The sequence below is a fragment of the Medicago sativa genome, chromosome 5 (genome assembly GCF_051527215.1).
Source record: "Medicago sativa cultivar Bolivia chromosome 5, Bolivia_mono, whole genome shotgun sequence".
Lineage (NCBI taxonomy): Eukaryota > Viridiplantae > Streptophyta > Magnoliopsida > Fabales > Fabaceae > Medicago > Medicago sativa.
In genome coordinates, this window is record NC_140753.1 from 15,226,384 (window position 1) to 15,247,299 (window position 20,916).

General features: G+C 35.1%; 1 protein-coding gene across 1 annotated transcript; it reads left to right on the forward strand.

The window, feature by feature from the left end:
- The first annotated feature begins 16,309 nt into the window (after nt 1-16,309).
- On the forward strand, nt 16,310-19,122 carry LOC146920425 (abscisic acid 8'-hydroxylase CYP707A2-like). Its single transcript, XM_085713853.1, has 7 exons — nt 16,310-16,586; nt 16,690-17,005; nt 17,165-17,551; nt 17,670-17,844; nt 17,948-18,054; nt 18,180-18,298; nt 18,558-19,122. The coding sequence occupies exons 1-7, from the start codon at nt 16,390-16,392 to the stop codon at nt 18,649-18,651; spliced, it is 1,395 nt and encodes a 464-aa protein (XP_085569979.1). The 5' UTR covers nt 16,310-16,389; the 3' UTR covers nt 18,652-19,122.
- Nucleotides 19,123-20,916: the final 1,794 nt, after the last annotated feature.

Consider the following 20,916-nt stretch of genomic DNA (forward strand, 5'->3'; position numbering starts at 1 on the left):
AAGAAATATTTTTTTAATAGTAAAGAGGAAATTGATAAAAAAAATAATTGAATATTTTAAAGACCATCTTTTTATGTGTGTGTCCAAATATTATTGATTTGGTCTTGTGACCATGGAAGAATACTTCCCTAGATCAGCCAACATTTTTGTTTTTGTTTTGAGGGAGATCAGCCAACAGCTTTGAATTAGTCATTTGATTTGTGAGTATATAGTACTGCTGCTGATTTGAATCCGGACACCACAGTCATAACATCACATCTACATGCACTTAAAATTTCAAAGTATATGAGTTTTGTTATTTTAGTACTACTGTTATTTTTGTCTAGCCCAATTCATTATTTGATCGAAGACTTTTAAAATCTCTGTGTGCATAGTCAGTTGATGGAACATTACAACATACAAAAATCGGTGTTTAAACCTTAAATTCTTCATTTATTCATCGATGAAATTATAACTATACTAACCTATTTCACAAAAAAAAAAAAACTTCTAAATTCGTGATTATATTAAGGATGAAAATAATTTAGAAGTTTTATGTAGAAAAAATTACTTTTTAAACTTTTAATATATTGAATGCATCATTCTCAAAACATAATTTCTTCTTTAAACTTCTTTGACAAGTGCCCTAAGACACTTGTCAGCATTCAATTAATTAATCTAATACTAATTCAAATACAAGTCAACACAAATATCTTAATTTTAATTGAGTTTATAAATATAAGAATAATAAAAAGAGGTAGATGTGAGATTTAATAATTGAATAAATAAAGTGGTGGTGAGATTTAATTCAAAGATATTTCGTCAGTTTTTTTTTTCGTCGGTCCTAACTACATTGTATTCATCCAGTTAGAAGAGAACTTGCTTTAGCACCTCACTTTTACGGACTTTGTGTTAGATATCACTAGATTGTCACCACCATAAAAAGTAGGCGATGATTAACTACCGCTGGAGTCTAATGGTCTTTTACTTATATGGAAGAGCAATTGTGTATACCACAAGAGGCATTAACTTAATTGGGTATAATCCTAACTCAAATTCAAAACCCTAGAGGCATTAACTTTTTATCTTGAACTAGATCGTGTGACCCGTGCTATCACACGGGTCAATGATAAGCACAATATATTAGCAACTTAAAACTTCAAAACCCTAGTGGCATTAACTTTTTATCTTGAATTACACACTTCGAACTTCGGTCACGGTACATCGTCGACAAGGTCTATTGTATAACTTTTAGCAAGAACACTTTATATACACACACAACACTGTAACTATGTCTTAGTACGTATTAATCTCTAATGAATCAATATTATAATTATTTTTTTGACATATACCTGACTAAGATTTCACTCATAACAAGCAGAGATGATTTCTTTGATACAATTGAGATATTTGATAATGTTGAATAAGCTAACAGCTGAAATATACGTTACTCTTGCTTTGAGTTAGTTACATTGTGTTTGAATTTGACACGAAATAGGTTATCAACTACACCCCGTGCATGTGTCATGTACTGCATGCAAACGTATAAAAAAGCCATATGTATTACGTGTAGGTTTGGAAAATGTAAAACCCACACGAGTACCTAGCTGGAAATGCTACAAATGTATATATTATATGAACCCAAAAAGGATACGTTAGTTCTCATGGCGTAGTTCAAGTGGTTGAACTGAGACATCTAGAAAAATCTGCATAATAACTTTAACTTTTGAATTCACTACTAGAAAAAGCAAAATTAGAGAGGAAAATTAGTGACGGAAAAAATAAAATTCCTCACAAATTCTTTGGTCGCAAAATTTAGTAACGGAATTAGAGAGGGATTTCATGTTTTCCCTCTCAAAATTTCCCTCACTAATTTTTGCTTTTTTAGTAGTGATTGAAACTTTCATTACAAATGTATAAGCTCCGGTATGTCATTATGATGTTGGGACCATTGGAGTTGAAGACTAGTCTGTGCTAACATTCTGAATATGATCAGTTAGTTTAAGTGGGTGGCAGCCTCATTAATGTAAAGGTTCAACTTACACCATCAAAACTACTCTATACATTGTTGAAATCTCCAACATATGCATATCCAGATGACAAGTATTCATCTTTCTCTCTTTACTATTTTTTTTTTCTCTCTCTTATAATTTGGGTGGGATTTGTTAGATAATAAAATATTGAGTTTAAACTATCGAGTCTTTATATTACTAAGTTAGCAGTGTATTGAGTTTTATTATATATTCCTTTCTAATCTACTTCATCCGTCCCAAAATGTAAGCAAAAATTGGTCAACAAAAGTTAATGTTGTTGGAACAAAATGTGTTTAACAATGAACCTTAAAGAGTTTTGATGATAACAAGGTATTAAAAATTGTAAATTGGACTAGCTAATATTTGTTCAAGTGTACAGGACCATAATTATAAAGTTACATCATCATTGGTTCTGAATGAGCAAATAAAGAGCAAAAGAAAATGAAGCTTAGATGATTCTGAAGGCAAAGCGCTCCTGAAGTCAAGCTGCTCCTGAAGAAATACCGCTCCTGAAGTAAAGCTGCTCCTGAAGAATAGTGCTTCTGAAGACAAGAGGTCCAGAAGCCACATCATCAGAAGCTGAAGAAGCTGCACCATCAGAAGCTGCAGAAGCTGCTTCATCAGAAGCTGCATCATCAGAAGCTGCCTCATCAGAAGTCATTTCACCAGAAGCTGAAGATCAACTGGATTTGCAAAACATTCAAAGATTGAAGAATCTACATTGCAAAAGCTGTCTATTGGTTTCGAAAACACAGCAGAAAATCAGTGGAACATTGCAACGGTCATTTCAAAGGTGTTTGAAGGCATGTGCTTGCAATTTGGACGAAAGCGTTGACATTGTACTATTGTACGAATTGTACAGCCACGTTCTCCACTACTCTGTTTTGTGTCCACGCTTCAAGACAAGAAAACAGCTCCAGAATACGGTCTCGCCTGCATATATGTTCCTTTGGATAAGGAATGGATTTCAAATTGGTTCTTCATAGGACAACAACCAAATCAGGCAAAAGATCATTGGTGAAAGATCAAGCTTCAACAACGACTCTTTGGTGTGCTGGCAATTTCACAACGTCTCTTTCACACCTCTATATAAAGGAGTGAAGACCTAAAGATTTGGTAATGCAAGAACGCTGAACGAAAGACTCATAACATTTTTACAAGTGCCAAACCTCTGCTGAAATTGTTCTGCATTCACTTAGAATTTCTGTGTCTCAAAGTCATATCTTAGAAATTCTTAAGTCCATTGAGTCTGTATCTGATTTGTATTGTGAGCACCTCTGATTGTATATCAAGTGTTCAACCTTAAATAATTTTCTGTGTAATTTTGTTTAGTTAGGAAGTCTCTTGCAGTTGTGCTTGAGCAGGAAGTCTCTTGATTGTGTTCTTGAGCAAAGGAAGTCTCTAGCTTGTGTGCTTGAGCAAAGGAAGTCTCTTGCTTGTGTGCTTGAGCATTTGTAATCAGATATTACTCATAGTGAAATCTCCTTGGAAGTGCAAGGGGGACTGGACTACTTCCGGATTGTGGAAGGAACCAGTATAATTGCTTTGTGTCGTTCTTCTTCTCTCTCTCTGTTTTATTCCGCTGCATTTAGATTCTGATTATCACTTCAGAAGCTGTCTCACTTAGCTTCTGATCAGTGGGTTCAGTTTTTTGGAGAAACGAAGAATTTTTCAAAACACAATTCAACCCCCCTTCTTGTGTTTTTCTCACCTTCAATTGGTATCTAGAGCCTTGGTCTGTTGTGTAACACTTAACCGTGCAACAGTCAAAGATCTGAGAAAAACATGTCTACTCCTCCTCCTACTGGTCCTGGTGATACTAGCTATAAAAATGTCTCACATGATTATAGTGATAGTAAGAAAACCAGTGTTGGAAAAGTTCCAAAGTTCAATGGAGATGCTGAAGAGTTCTCTTGGTGGAAGACCAACTTTTACAGTTACATCATGAGCCTAGATGAAGAATTATGGGATATTCTGGAAGATGGTGTTGGTGATTTAGTCCTTGATGAAGAAGGAGCTGCTGTGGATAGAAAGAAACATACTCCAGAACTGAGGAAACTCTACAAGAAGCATCATATTATCAGAGGAGCTCTTGTCACTGCCATACCCAAAGCAGAGTATATGAAGATGAGTGACAAATCCACTGCTAAAACTATGTTTGCTTCTCTCTGTTCAAATTATGAAGGGAGCAAGAAGGTCAAAGAAGCAAAGGCTCTCCTGCTTGTACATCAGTATGAGTTATTCAAGATGAAGGATGATGAAACTATTGAGGAGATGTACTCAAGGTTTTAAACCTTAGTTTCTGGGCTACAGATTCTAAAAAAGAGCTATGTTGCTTCTGATCATGTAAGCAAGATACTCAGAAGCTTACCTGCCAGATGGAGACCAAAGGTGACTGCCATTGAGGAAGCTAAAGATTTAAACACTTTAAGTGTCGAAGATCTTGTTAGTTCTCTCAAAGTTCATGAGTTAAGTCTTAATGAACATGAGTCTACTAAGAAGAGTAAATCAATAGCTCTTCCATCCAAAGGCAAGTCATCAAAAGCTCTCAAAGTAGTTGAATCTGAAGAGGAAGAACAGTCAAGTTCAGATTCTGAACCAGATGCTGCTGAAATGGCCATGCTCTCAAACAGACTTCAATATCTGGCCAAGAAGAACAGAAAGTTTCTCTCCAGAAGGGGTAACTCCAGAAGCTCAAAGAAAGAAGATCAGAAGGGATGCTTCAACTGTAAGAAGCCTGGACACTTCATTGCTGAATGCCCTGATCTTCAAAGAGAAAAGTCAAAGGACAAGTCAAAGAGGTCTACATTCAAACCAAGCAAACTCAAGAAGCAGATTAAGCAGAGTTTAATGGCAACCTGGGATGATTTGGGTAGTGAATCTGGATCTGATAAAGAGGAAGCTGATGAAGATGCAAAGGTAGCTGTTGGGTTGGTAGCAACAGCAACTTCAGAAGCTGGATCAGATTCAGACTCAGAAGATGAAAACGAGGTATATTCCAAAATTCCCAGAGATGAACTTGTTGAGTCACTTAAAGAACTTCTTACACATTTTGAAGTAAGAACCAATGAGTTGAAGGATTTAAAAGAAAAATATGCTGATTTGGTACAACAGCAAAAATCAACTCTATTGGATCTGAAAGCTTCTGAACAAGGACTTAGGGGCTTTGACTTCATGTGTAAAACATATGAAGATCAGCTCAGGTTCTTATGTCAGAAGCTACAAGAAAAGTGTAATGAAAAACCTTTAAGTAACCATGAAATTGCTCTTGAAGATTTTATTATATCTGGCATTGACAGAAGCAGAGTAGCTTCTATGATTTATAGCATTTACAAGAACAATGGCAGAGGAATTGGTTTTCCAGAAGTGAAACTTGAGAAAACCAATCTAAAATCTTGTTGTGAATGCATCAAGGAAGGTCTGAAAACATTCTTTGTACCAGAAGGGGCTGAGTTGGGAACTGCTGTTCAATCAGAACCTGAAGCTTCTAGTTCTAAGGCTAAGATTACTTCAAAGCCAAAGAACTCTAAGTCAAAGGCTATGATCAAATCTGATTCCAAGACTTCAAAGGTCAGGATCCTGAAAAGATCAGAACCTATTCCTCAGAGTCTGGTGAAACCAAAATCTGGGGTTCTGAAGTCTAAGTTTCAGAAGAAGACAGTTACTGCTTCTGAAGTACCAAAACCTAAGGTGACGGTTAATCAGAAGCAACCCAACTCACAGCACAAGGTACAAGAAGTGAAGAGTAAAGCCTTAAGTACTAACCTTCTAGGACCCATAGAACAATGGGTACCTAAATCTAAAAATGTCAATGATGCAGGTATGTCTAAGAGCAGTGCCAAAGCAAAGATCATGGTACCTAGACAGCGGTTGCTCAAGACACATGACAGGAGACAAGTCTATGTTCCTCAGCCTAACAATGAAAGAGGGAGGAAATGTGAAATTTGGAGTCAACCTGTCAGGCAAGATCATAGGTACAGGAACTATTGGTGATTCCTCTACCTCAATTAATAATGTATGGTTGGTAGATGGTCTTGAACATAACCTTTTGAGCATTAGTCAATTTTGTGATAATGGTTATGATGTGCTTTTTGAAAAACCCAACTGTACAGTAATCAACAAGGAAGACAAATTCATTGTGTTCAAGGGAAAGAGAGTTGACAATGTCTATAAAATCAATTTTTCTGAACTGGCTGATCAGAAGGTGGTTTGCCTACTATCAGTGAATGATAAGAAATGGATGTGGCACAAAAGGTTGGGACATGCTAACTGGAGGTTAATCTCTAAGCTTAGTAAGTTACAACTTGTGAAAGGGCTACCCGACATTGACTATCATTCCGATGCACTCTGTGGTGCATGTCAGAGAGGGAAAATTGTGAAATCATCTTTTAAAACCAAAGACATTGTTTCAACCTCAAGACCTTTAGAATTACTCCATATTGATTTATTTGGACCAGTGAGTACTGCATCCTTATATGGAAGTAAATATGGATTAGTCATTGTTGATGATTACAGCAGATGGACTTGGGTGAAATTCATAAAGAGTAAAGATGTTGCGTGTGATGTATTCAGTAGCTTCTGCACTCAAATTCAATCTGAAAAAGAATCAAAAATTTTGAAAGTCAGAAGTGATCATGGTGGAGAATTTGAAAATGAGCCATTTGAAGCTTTTTGTGAAAAACATGGAATTTTCCATGAATTCTCTTCTCCTAGAACACCACAACAAAATGGGGTTGTAGAGAGAAAGAATAGAACTTTACAAGAAATGGCCAGAACCATGATTCATGAAAACAATTTACCAAAACATTTTTGGGCAGAAGCAGTGAATACAGCATGCTATGTTCAAAACAGGATCTATATTAGACCTATTTTGGAGAAAACATCATATGAACTCTTTAAAGGAAGAAAACACAATATCTCTTACTTTCATCAATTTGGATGTACATGTTACATTCTGAACAACAAGCTCTACCTAAAGAAATTTGATGCCAAGGCCCAAAGAGGAATCTTTTTAGGTTACTCTGAAAGGTCAAAGGCATACAGAGTGTATAATTCAGAAACACTCTGTGTTGAAGAATCTATGCACGTTAAATTTGATGACAAGGAGCTTGAAGATAAAACTTCAAAGCAAGGTGAAAGTTTTGCAGAGATACAGGTTCCTGAAGCTACTCCAGAACCTGATCAGATAGCTGAGTCTGAAGATAGTCCAGAAGCTGAACCCACATCAAAAGCGCAAGATGAAACTGCTTTTGATGAAGCACAAGATGGCTCACATCAAGAAGATCCTCCCAGAAACACATTCAAACACAAGTCTTCACATCCCGAGGAGCTAATCATTGGAAACAAAGATAGTCCAAGAAGAACAAGATCACATTTCAGACAAGAAGAGTCAATGATTGGACTAATCTCAATGATTGAACCTACAACAGTTGATGAAGCACTTTCAGATGATGGATGGATCCTAGCTATGCAAGAAGAGTTGAATCAATTTCAAAGAAATGATGTATGGGATCTTGTACCCAAACCTCAGCACAAGAACATTATTGGAACAAAATGGGTATTCAGAAACAAGCTGAATGAGCAAGGTGAAGTAACAAGAAACAAAGCCAGGCTTGTTGCACAAGGGTATAGTCAACAAGAAGGCATTGATTACACTTAAACGTTTGCTCCAGTTGCAAGATTGGAAGCAATCAGGTTACTTCTTTCCTATGCAGTTAATCATGGCATAATATTATATCAAATGGATGTCAAGAGTGCATTTCTAAATGGTGTCATAGAAGAAGAAGTGTATGTCAAGCAACCTCCTGGATTTGAGGATATTAAATATCCTGACCATGTTTTTAAACTGAAGAAATCACTATATGGCTTGAAACAAGCTCCCAGAGCTTGGTATGAGCTTGGTATGATAGACTAAGTAATTTCTTAATCAAAAATGATTTTAAAAGAGGACAGGTTGATACTACACTCTTCAGAAGGACCCTTGGGAAAGATATTCTTGTTGTGCAAATATATGTTGATGATATAATATTTGGTTCTACTAATGCATCTCTTTGCAAGGAATTTTCTGAGTTAATGCAGGATGAATTTGAAATGAGCATGATGGCAGAGCTGAAGTTCTTCCTTGGCATTCAAATCAATCAATGCAAAGATGGAGTCTATGTTCATCAATCAAAGTACACAAAGGAGCTTCTGAAGAAGTTCAAACTTGAAGATTGTAAAGTGATGAACACTCCAATGCACCCTACGTGCACCTTAAGCAAAGAAGATGAAGGAGCTAAAGTAGATCAGAAGCTGTATAGAGGTATGATTGGTTCTTTGTTATACCTCACTGCATCTAGGCCAGATATTTTATTCAGTGTATGCTTGTGTGCAAGATTCCAATCAGATCCTAGAGAATCTCATATGACTGCTGTCAAGAGAATCTTCAGGTATTTGAAAGGAACAACTAATCTTGGACTCCTTTATAGGAAATCCTTAGATTATAAGCTAATTGGATTCTGTGATGCTGATTACGCTGGTGATAGGATTGAAAGAAAGTCAACCAGTGGCAATTGTCAATTTCTGGGTGATAATCTTATATCCTGGGCTAGCAAAAGACAAACAACTATTGCTATGTCTACAGCAGAAGCAGAATACATTTCAGCTGCAAGTTGTTGTACACAACTACTTTGGATGAAACATCAGTTGGAAGATTATCAGATAACTGCTAACAGTATTCCCATTTATTGTGATAATACTGCTGCTATTTGTTTGTCTAAAAATCCAATTTTGCATTCAAGAGCTAAGCACATTGAAATCAAACACCATTTTATCAGAGATTATGTTCAAAAAGGAATTTTAGATATACAATTCATTGATACTGAAAATCAATGGGCTGATATATTTACTAAGCCTTTAACTGTTGAAAGATTTGATTTTATAAAGAAAAATTTGAACATGCATTACGTGTCTGATTAGATGTTTGCTTGCTCCTGAATAGAATTTTAGGTTCTGAAGTTAGTTCAGAAGCAGTAGTCCATCAGAAGCCCTTTATTGAGGTTCTGAGGAAAACTCGCTTCTGATGATGACGTCAGCATCTGAAGTCCAGAAGCTGGATTTGTTGCTTCTGAATAGTTGAATTAGTGGAAACGTTGGAAGTTACCTTTTAAGAAGTAACTTCTGGCCCACTAACTTGGTAGTTACTCTGTGAACTTCTTACGTGGCCTGTATGTGTTGGTGTATAACTAAAAGGGCAATGATGATTTTAGCTTTGAAAGTACTTTTCACGCGCCCCCAATTTTGTCATTAATGTTATGTTTGTTTGTCTCTTTTGAATTGCAATCGTTTTACTTTTAACACTTTGACAATTCACACACTACTCACTCACAACAAACACATTTGCTCTCAAACCTCTTGCGAAGTAAGCGCATTCTCTCAACCTTAGAACCCTAAAATCTTCATCTTCTTCAAATCTTCGTCAATCATCAAATGGCATCATCAAGTTCGCAACAAGAAGATTCAGTATCTACTTCACGAATGGTCCCAGAATATGACTACAGAGGAAGAAGCATGAAATTGGAAGAATGGGATTTACAAGTTCAGATAGAGAATCCAGTGGATTTTGATTCTCTGAGTTTTCATAAGTGTTGGATCAGAAGCTACTTTGAAGAGCAAGGACTCATGCATTACTTCAAAATGTTGAATGGACCAACATACGAGGCTCTGGTTAGACACTTCTGGGTAAGAGCAAAATTTTACAACAGAGCGGCATCCCTAGCTGAGGAAAGTCAGATGGTGTTAATGTATCCTGAATTAGAAGGGAAAACAAGAGAAGAAATGGGTCTTGCGCCGTTTGTTGAGGATGAAATCAGATCAAGTATCTGCGGTATTCCAGTAAGAATTACTCAATGGCAAATAGAAGTTGTTCTTAAGGTTGAAGCGTCTGGATATTACTCTGGAATTGACCTTTCAAGTGCTGCTGAACAACGCATTTGGAAGGAAAGAGCTAACTTGGTTATATACAATTCTGAAAAGGAGAAGAAATATGCTGAATTAAACATGGAAACCAAGATGCTTCTGAAGATTCAGAATGAGGATTTGTTTCCATGTGGTGATAATGAGAAACCAAATTTGGCTCAGAAGGTCTTTCTCCAGCACCTCATCAAGAAGGAAAAGGTGAATGTGCCCAAATACATGTTCAAGTACTTGGTAGAGTGTCTGAAACAGAGTCAGCTGCAGGACAAACCAAGGCCTTGGGTTCCTTATGGCAGACTCTTATCAGAGATATTCTATCAAGGAGGTGTCTTGGACAGTTTAAGCAGAGCTCAAGGCTACACAGATCAGATGCTGGATACAAAAACTGGAGCATTCATAAATGCTCAAACTCTCAAGAACATGAAGCTGATCAGCAAGGTCACCAAACTTAGAACTGATCTAAGTGAATCTCATGTCGTGTCTGATCTTATGAGGGATTTTCCACCCATCTGCAAACAGGATCCTATTGAAGTACAGATGAGGTACATCAAGGAACACTATGTGGCAACCAAAGAGGTCATCAGGTTGGATGAGGTACCTGAGGAAATGTATGGTGGTACTGTGCCTCTGGCAAAAAGCAGGAGTGTTAAGAGGAAAATGACCAAAGAAGAATATCTGAAGGTTGAAGAATCTGCAAAGAAGGCAAGACCTGCTTCTGTCAAGCTTAAGATTGGTGGTTCTGCAATGCCATCAATTGAAGAAGTAGCTGAAGACAACAACTCTTGTGTAGTCCTAAGTTCTGGTATTGCCCCTGTACAACCAGCTATACCAAAGAGGAAGAGGAAGCCAGCTTTGAGGAGGACCAAGGATTTTCCTCATATCACCATGACAGCTCAAGCTGCTTCTGATTTGGAGTTAAAGGACTTACAAGGGAAGAAGGCAGCAGCTGAAAAGGTCTTGGAAATTGCTGCTGACCTACAAGAGTCTGTAGTTTCAGAAGCCAAGCAACTGATGTTGATGACCAGTGAGTCTGCTAAAGAGGATTCTGATCCTGAACCAGAGAAGGTAATTAATATATCATCAGATTCTGATGATTCTGATGATGATATACCCTTAGCTCAACTTTTTCAAAAACCAGTAAAAAGCCAGTCAACATCAACCAAAACCAACACAAAGCCCTCTCAGTCAACTACTTATGAACCAGTTGGTCACATAATTAATGAGAAGTTGGCTGAAATGGCTGAGCAGAGAGAAAGAGTCATTGATACTATCTTTCGCCTTAACCCTCAACCCTTTAACATTCAACCTCTCAACATGATTCCTCCAGAAAATGTTGAGTCTACCTCAGAAAAAGCCTCTGAAACAACTCCAGAAGCAGCTGCTTCTGAAAATGTTGTTTCAGAAAACCCCCATCAACAAAACCCTAAACCACATAAACCCACAACACCCCCACAATCACCAATAGCTACCATTGACCCCCAACTCAACACTCAAACATCAACTTCACCACAACAACCACCAACTGAAATTGAACACTCCCCAGAACCAACTCCCATGGATGTTGACAACTCTCAAGTCAATGTTCAAGCCTCAACCTCTACCGCACACATTGCTTCTGACCAGCCCTCATCTTCAAACACACAAACACACTTTACCATTCCAGTTCCTAACCCTGTTCAAGACCTGGAAAACAGTGATTCTGATCTTGAAACCCTTGAACAACCACCCACAAACATCCTGGAATCTGGATATATTAATGATGAGCTTCTCACAATCCTTAGTCAAATGCATAATCTGGTGGATCAAAGAAGGTCAATTGATCTCACCAACGGATATGAAGACTCCTGGGCATCTCTTCAGAACCGGGCAGCTGAGCTTATTGAAAATGTAAAGGCTAAGTGCATCAGAAGCAAGGAAGCTTCTGTCAGGAATTTAATGGAGCATCTGAAGCAGAATCTCAGAGTAAGAAGTTCTACACTGCTCCTGGCAAACCAGTCTTTCTTCTCAGAAAAGGACTACTTGACCAGAGAAGCAAGGTTGTGTAAGCTTCTGAAGAAACAGATGGCACAGCAGCAGCAAGAGGCTAAGGAAAGGGAACATGCTCTTCTCCAGAGGCAACAATACCTTGAAGAATTGTTGAAGACAAAAACTGAAGAAATGGAGAAGATGAAGAAACAACAACAAACCAATCATTAGTTGCACACCTTAGTGTTATCTTTTGTTTGTTGTGTGTTTTAAATTTTTAGTCCTTGCTTCTGAAACCATCTTGTTTTATTTTTCTATGCTTCTGAATGCTTAAATGATTCTGACTGCTTAGCTGCTTCTGATAATTGGATATTCATGTTCATATACTTTGGTCTGATTTATTTAGTTAATTTCTTAGTATACTCTCTCATGTTTGAGTTTTTCTCAAATCTTTTTGTCTTTTATGCTTATTTTTATCTCATTTTTTTTGATAATGACAAAAGGGGGAGTATATGTGACAAGTATTTAAAGGCTCTGAGCCCCATTAACATTAATGGCATTTGAAATTTTTGAAAAACTTCTATCATTTTTTTTACCTTATTGGTATGAGCTATGAACGAACGAAGAAGTATCAAAATTCAAGTAAAATTAATTGAACCATTCCTCTTATCTATAAGTCAATTCTTTCAATGATTCAATTTTTTAAAGCTCTAATATTTTTATTGTGCGAAAAATGAAGTTAATTAACCTGGATAGAACTTAGGGGGAGCTTACAAACCTCACCTTAAAGACTATCAGACTCAGGGGGAGTTTGAGCTTACAAACCTCAGACTCTGAGCTTACAAACCTCAGAACCCCAAAGTCAACTTGTTAATTAGATTAACAACAATTGATCAATTTTAAATACTTTTGTTTGTCATCATCAAAAAGGGGGAGATTGTTGGAACAAAATGTGTTTAACAATGAACCTTAAAGAGTTTTGATGATAACAAGGTATTAAAAATTGTAAATTGGACTAGCTAATATTTGTTCAAGTGTACAGGACCATAATTATAAAGTTACATCATCATTGGTTCTGAATGAGCAAATAAAGAGCAAAAGAAAATGAAGCTTAGATGATTCTGAAGGCAAAGCGCTCCTGAAGTCAAGCTGCTCCTGAAGAAATACCGCTCCTGAAGTAAAGCTGCTCCTGAAGAATAGTGCTTCTGAAGACAAGAGGTCCAGAAGCCACATCATCAGAAGCTGAAGAAGCTGCACCATCAGAAGCTGCAGAAGCTGCTTCATCAGAAGCTGCATCATCAGAAGCTGCCTCATCAGAAGTCATTTCACCAGAAGCTGAAGATCAACTGGATTTGCAAAACATTCAAAGATTGAAGAATCTACATTGCAAAAGCTGTCTATTGGTTTCGAAAACACAGCAGAAAATCAGTGGAACATTGCAACGGTCATTTCAAAGGTGTTTGAAGGCATGTGCTTGCAATTTGGACGAAAGCGTTGACATTGTACTATTGTACGAATTGTACAGCCACGTTCTCCACTACTCTGTTTTGTGTCCACGCTTCAAGACAAGAAAACAGCTCCAGAATACGGTCTCGCCTGCATATATGTTCCTTTGGATAAGGAATGGATTTCAAATTGGTTCTTCATAGGACAACAACCAAATCAGGCAAAAGATCATTGGTGAAAGATCAAGCTTCAACAACGACTCTTTGGTGTGCTGGCAATTTCACAACGTCTCTTTCACACCTCTATATAAAGGAGTGAAGACCTAAAGATTTGGTAATGCAAGAACGTTGAACGAAAGACTCATAACATTTTTACAAGTGCCAAACCTCTGCTGAAATTGTTCTGCATTCACTTAGAATTTCTGTGTCTCAAAGTCATATCTTAGAAATTCTTAAGTCCATTGAGTCTGTATCTGATTTGTATTGTGAGCACCTCTGATTGTATATCAAGTGTTCAACCTTAAACAATTTTTTGTGTAATTTTGTTTAGTTAGGAAGTCTCTTGCAGTTGTGCTTGAGCAGGAAGTCTCTTGATTGTGTTCTTGAGCAAAGGAAGTCTCTAGCTTGTGTGCTTGAGCAAAGGAAGTCTCTTGCTTGTGTGCTTGAGCATTTGTAATCAGATATTACTCATAGTGAAATCTCCTTGGAAGTGCAAGGGGGACTGGACTACTTCCGGATTGTGGAAGGAACCAGTATAATTGCTTTGTGTCGTTCTTCTTCTCTCTCTCTGTTTTATTCCGCTGCATTTAGATTCTGATTATCACTTCAGAAGCTGTCTCACTTAGCTTCTGATCAGTGGGTTCAGTTTTTAGGAGAAACGAAGAATTTTTCAAAACACAATTCAACCCCCCTTCTTGTGTTTTTCTCACCTTCAAATGTATGTGGTTCAAAATTTGAACCAGATACATCAACTTATGTTGACCTATTTTTACTTATATTTTGGGACAGAGAGAGTATGTTATGCAATGCTATTGTCATATTATTGGAATTCAATGAAACCCTAACCGTCTTTGTTAGTATTCTCTATTAAAACTCTATTGTTAAGCGGATGTAACTCAATTTCTACAAAATCGGCATGAAAGAGAGAAGTATCAACTACTAATAAACATATTTCTATTATATATTTTTTGTAATCTATGTTATGCATTGCTATTAGTAATATTATTGGTATTTTATGAAACCCTAACCGTCTTTGTTACTACCTCTGTTCCTTTTTAAGTGTCACTTTTTAACATTTTACACAAACCAAGACACTCAATAAATGTTACTTTTTCTTATACAATAATCTATACTTTTACTATAATAGCCTTAATCATTTGATATCTTATTTCATATATTTCTCTCTCCACAATAAATAACTAAGGGTAATGTTGGTAAAACAACATTTATTGTTGCATTGAACTTTGAAAGTGACAGTTAAATAGGAACAAAAAATTTCTCTAAAAGTGACACTTAAAAAGGAACGGAGGGAGTAGTATTCTCTATTAAAACTCTATATTGTTAATTGGATGTAACTAAATTTTTACAAAATCGGTATGAAAGAGAAAAGTATCAACTACTAATAAACATATTTCTATACCTAATACGATCCGATATGAGAAACCCTGTTTCAATCTTGGATATCTGAAATGTAACCCAGGTGATCCAAATAACTCGATAGCAAATGATCAAATGAATTTTGAACAAACTCTTAACAACGTTTATTCTATTGTCACCAATGAGATTAGTTTTGATACAGAAATAGATCCTGTTGTTTGTGTCCTACAACGAGTTGCTGCTTCTACTTTTTGTTAGCTAGAGGTGTTAGGCAGAAAGTTAAGAGAGTAGAAAGAAAAAAAACATGATATTGAGAAAGAATCACTAAGCAATAGAACTCCAACATATTTGCATTAAAACTCTTAAAATATTAAGAGAAATCCATCTAGTACGGAAAATGCAAGTGACACAAAAAAAAAAAAAGGTCCCCTTTTGGTTTATATGGAAGGTCGCTTATGTGATAATGTCTATGATTATGATTAATTAATTGATAAGATTATAAACCCTTTTTTCAGCAGTCTTAATCCCACCTTCTCAACCAACAAAGACACCACTCATCTTGTTCAAAAAAACAAAGACACCACTCACTCTCCATATCATCATACACAAGATTACACATAATACGGTCAACCAAACTCTAAATTTTATAAAGGGTAATGTTAACCGATGTCCTCGGGGGTAGCAAATATAATAGTATCATATTGGAATTTGTGCAGTCAACTTATTAAAAGTTTTTTTTTTTTTTTTGAAGAAAACTTATTAAAAGCTTAAAAAGTATATTTTTTAATTTAAAACTTTCTTTTTTTGGTTTCTTTAACCAGTGTCCGGGGGCACCGGTTAACATGACCATATGTACATTATTTTTAGTTGTATAAAGTACAAACCCTTGTGACACGTGCACACTATTTCTCTCTTTTTCTTCTTCATTAAAAGAAAATTAAATGGAAAATGCTACTTCTCAAGAAAAATAGTTTCAAGAATTTTTCAAGACACAGTTGGCAAATTTTAATTGGATGATTTATTTGTCCACTTCCTATTTTTCAGCCACACCTCCTTGAATTGTGGCAAATAGTGCATTGTGATTGGCTACTCTTTATTCTTGAAGAATTCTTAATGTTATTTTTATAGAGATATAGCATTGCTCAAATTAAATTATTGTACCAAAATAAAAAAGTTTCTATTACCAGCTGGAGGGAGATTCCGTGTGTGGAAATCGAGCTGTAATCTAAAACTTCTCTTCTTTTTTCCCTCCTTCCATTCTTCTTCCTTCATTATTTTTTTTCACTCTCAAATTAATGCAAAGTCTATAAATACCTCATATGTTCAACTTATTTTGTCACACACCTTCTTTTTCTTCTTCTCTTTCTCTTATAACAATTTACTCACACTAACATAAACATAAAAACATAAACATAAACATGGAACTAAGTATTATGTTATGTTTCATTACTTCTATTCTCTTCATTGTTCTGTTCAGAATATTCATCAAATCCTTTGTCTCAAAAAGACATGACTTGCCACTCCCACCTGGTTCAATGGGTTGGCCTTACATAGGAGAAACTTTTCAACTTTATTCTCAAGACCCTAATGTCTTCTTTGCATCAAAAATCAAAAGGTTGATGGAAAATTCTTAAACTTTCCAATCTTATCCATATTCAACCACTTTTCATGGGAAAATTTCACTAACATAAATATTCAAATTTTCTTGTATATTTTAGGTTTGGTTCTATGTTCAAGTCTCACATTTTAGGGTGTCCATGTGTGATGATTTCAAGTCCTGAAGCTGCAAAATTTGTGTTGAATAAAGCTCAACTTTTCAAGCCAACATTCCCAGCTAGCAAAGAGAGGATGTTGGGAAAACAAGCTATATTTTTTCATCAAGGAGAGTATCATGCTAATTTAAGAAGACTTGTTCTTCGTACTTTCATGCCAGAAGCCATCAGAAATATTGTTCCTGACATTGAATCCATTGCTGAAGATAGTCTTAAATCAATGGAAGGACGTTTAATCACCACTTTCCTTGAAATGAAAACGGTGAGTCTAAAAAACAGAGCAAAAAACAGAGCAAAACAGAGTATACTCTGTTTCTATGATCATATTCTTAAAAAATGATTAAACTAATGGGTTTTATTTCATTAATTTACAAAATAAATAATGGGTTTTCGCTAATTTTCAATTTTTGGGTCATTTCAGTTCACATTCAACGTTGCTCTACTTTCAATTTTTGGAAAAGATGAAATTCACTATAGAGAGCAATTAAAACAATGTTACTACACTTTAGAAAAAGGGTACAATTCAATGCCAATTAATCTTCCAGGAACACTCTTCCACAAGGCAATGAAAGCAAGAAAAGAACTTGCACAGATCTTAGCTCAAATAATCTCAAGTAGGAGAGAGAAGAAACAAGAATACAAAGATTTGTTAGGTTCATTCATGGATGAAAAATCAGGACTAAGTGATGAACAAATAGCAGATAATGTAATTGGAGTTATTTTTGCAGCTCGTGATACCACAGCTAGTGTGCTTACGTGGATTGTTAAGTACCTTGGTGAAAATATCAATGTCCTAGAATCAGTGATTGTAAGTGTTTAGGGTCCTACCTTTATCCTTCAATCATTGTTTTGTAAAAAAAAAATATTTATTATTTTTTGGTGGCTTGAAAAATTAGTTCTTACTTTGTTTTGACATGTTTTAATAGGAGGAACAAGAATCTATATTGAAGAGCAAAGAAGAAAATGGTGAAGAAAAGGGTCTTAATTGGGAAGATACAAAGAAAATGGTTATAACTTCAAGGGTTATTCAAGAGACTCTTAGGGTTGCTTCAATTTTGTCTTTCACTTTTAGAGAAGCAGTTGAAGATGTTGAATATCAAGGTCAATATTTTTCCAAATCTTATATGATACCTTAAATTTTCATTTTTTTTCCTTTGCCTTTAGACTTATAGATTCTATGTTTGGTGTTTTTCTTCTTCTTTAGGGTATCTTATACCAAAAGGGTGGAAAGTATTGCCCTTGTTTAGGAATATACATCATAGTCCAAACAACTTCAAAGATCCAGAAAAGTTTGATCCTTCAAGATTTGAGGTAATTATTGAGCAGGAACTATTATGCATTACTATTTACCATAGTTTTGTTTTGTTTTTTTTCCTTATTCATGTGTTAATACAAAAGATCCAAGAGTTTGATAGATTCTATTAATCATTTGCCAGGCTGCCACAAAACCCAATACTTTTATGCCATTTGGCAGTGGGATCCACGCTTGTCCTGGCAATGAATTAGCCAAGATGGAGATTTTAGTCCTCTTACATCATCTGACCACAAAGTACAGGTTGGTAAAACTTGATTACAAGTAAAATTTTCACTAAAATATAGTGTTTGGATCCTCTAAATGTATGTTTAGATCGACGGAAAGTTTGTCGTAAATTACGGTGATATGCAATGATTAGACTTTAGAGATTTAAAAAATCATGATGCAACTGTAATTTCGTCAAACTAAATCTGATCTAAACATGCACTAAGTTTGGTGTTTGACATATTCTAAATTTTAGAAGTTTGTTTCTAAGTTTTGTTTGAATTATTATGTGCAGGTGGTCTGTGGAGGGTACAAAGAATGGGATTCAATATGGCCCTTTTGCTCTTCCCCAAAATGGATTGCCCATAACATTATATCCTAAGAAGTAGATATCACTCCAACATAAAATTGATCAGCCACACCATATTCTATAGAATCATTTTAAATATGGAAATAATGAATTCTTATCATGTTATCAAAATTGGCTCTAACTCTCTCAGCAAAATGAGGAAAGATCAAGACAATGTTGCAAGGGAGATTAGATCAACTCTTGCTTTCTTTTTGGCCTATAAACACCCAAAGGGTATTCTTGAGAATAGAACAGAAATAGGGATGGAGTTTGTCAAGTGTATATAAGAGGTTTCATAGCAAGAGCAAATAGTTTGGGTTCTTTTTTTGTTTTTTAACTTTTTTTTTCTTTTCAATTTTGAGGAAAAGTCCTCAAAAGATTGTATTGGTAGTTGTTACTTATTACATTTTGTCTCACCTTGTAACCCACAAATAATTTGTGTCCAACTAACAAGTTTCCTAAGGACATTTGTTAGAGACACCTGATTGAATATTTTTAATTACTTGAAAAATATGCATTCAATATTATTGTGCTTCTAATTTTATATGTATCTTTATCTTCATTTATCCTTTTATTTTATTTTTTTTGGGTCAAGAATCATTTTCTTTTTTTATATCTTAATTATCTTAATTACTCAAAATCCTAAACTTCTCATTCATCTTTATCATAATTTTTATACATGGATAATAAATAAATAATATTTTATTAAAATTTGAAAATATCTACTAAGAGAGATTGTGATGTATGTGATGATGTAAAAATATAAGATCCATACTTCAATTGATTAGTCTTGTACACATTAGAATGCTTCAAGGCCAAAACAAAGTATATTATTGATACTAAGACCAACCAAAAAAAAAACTATCTGGGGATTAGTGCAAGTCTGAGTGTAAATGAATCTATTACAAATATAAATACACTTAATATACTATTTTTATATTTTTTTTTAATAAAAGGGATAAGATAGCACGAATGGAAAAATGAAGAAAATTAAAGAGTGGATTGTGAGGGGAAAGAGAAGTTTAAAAGGGATAACATTTTTTCATTTATTCAAATTTTGACTAATACTTGTACACATATCATATAACGTTGAATCAAATTGTCTAAGGTTCCTTAGATCTGAATTACACATGTCGTTTCAGGAGTACAGGTTGTATAATCAAGCAATACTCCCCCCACGTATGGCTGCTCCTCTCATGTGTGGGTTTTCTTCAATCAATTTCTGTTAATTGCTCCTTCATTGTTTTAAAAATTAATTAATTAGAACAATCATTTCATGTATTCAATCATTCATGATATCATGTACTTCATAATATATGTTTTCGGAATAATATGATGCATAACTCGAAAGATAGGAAAGGATAATCAAATTGTAAGTATAGTTTTGTTTTAGTCATTTTGGTTTCAGAATGTCTAACTAATACTTACAATAGTATTTTAATGTATCAAAATTTTAAAATAGTCATTGATTGTGCACTTTATTAGTCAAAATAGTCTCTGACTGATGTAGGCAAACTGACGGCGCGTATCGAAGATGAAGTGGCGCACAAGAAATGCTCACTTAGAATAGTGCAGATTTGATATCCAATGTCGGATTGACTCGAATAATACTTTTTCGGAAAACCACAAACCTCACTAGCATAACCGCATTTTAATATTTCAGCATATTTATTATTTTTCTGTTTTATTTCAGTTTGTTATTTTTCGGCCCATTTGGGTTTGTTATTCCCCCTAGTTTTAAACAGAACTTTCATAGCCTACAAAACATATTTTCGTTCAATAAAATTATAGAGAACTTTTCTCAATTCTGATGGATTCCGAAAATCCTTATTTGATATGTTTGTCCCTTGCAACCTGTCTGTTTATCTTTTAGGTTTATCGCTTGCTAATCCTTACTTCCGTTCTACGTCAGACGTTAAAATGTTTCGTTAATGTTTTCATATTAAAAATTTCAACCAAATTAATTAGATAGAATACTATATTATATCCCAATGACAATTAAAATTATATATGATTCTATCTAATTTCTAATTAATTTTGTTGAAAATTTGAAACAAATCTAATAGTACAAAAGTAATATAGTCTAAATACATTTGAGATGTAATATTATTTCAAGGATAATTGGATGGATGCAAACACATTTCATTGGCAAATCATTATAGTGATCTTATTCTCCAACAAACCTTTCTAACTTATCAAAATTTAACACTCATCAAAACACATACTTCATTCACAATGTGTTCTCAACCTTTCACATTTTTGGAAATACACTTTGCCCGACATAGTCATATAGTTCTTTTTTGCT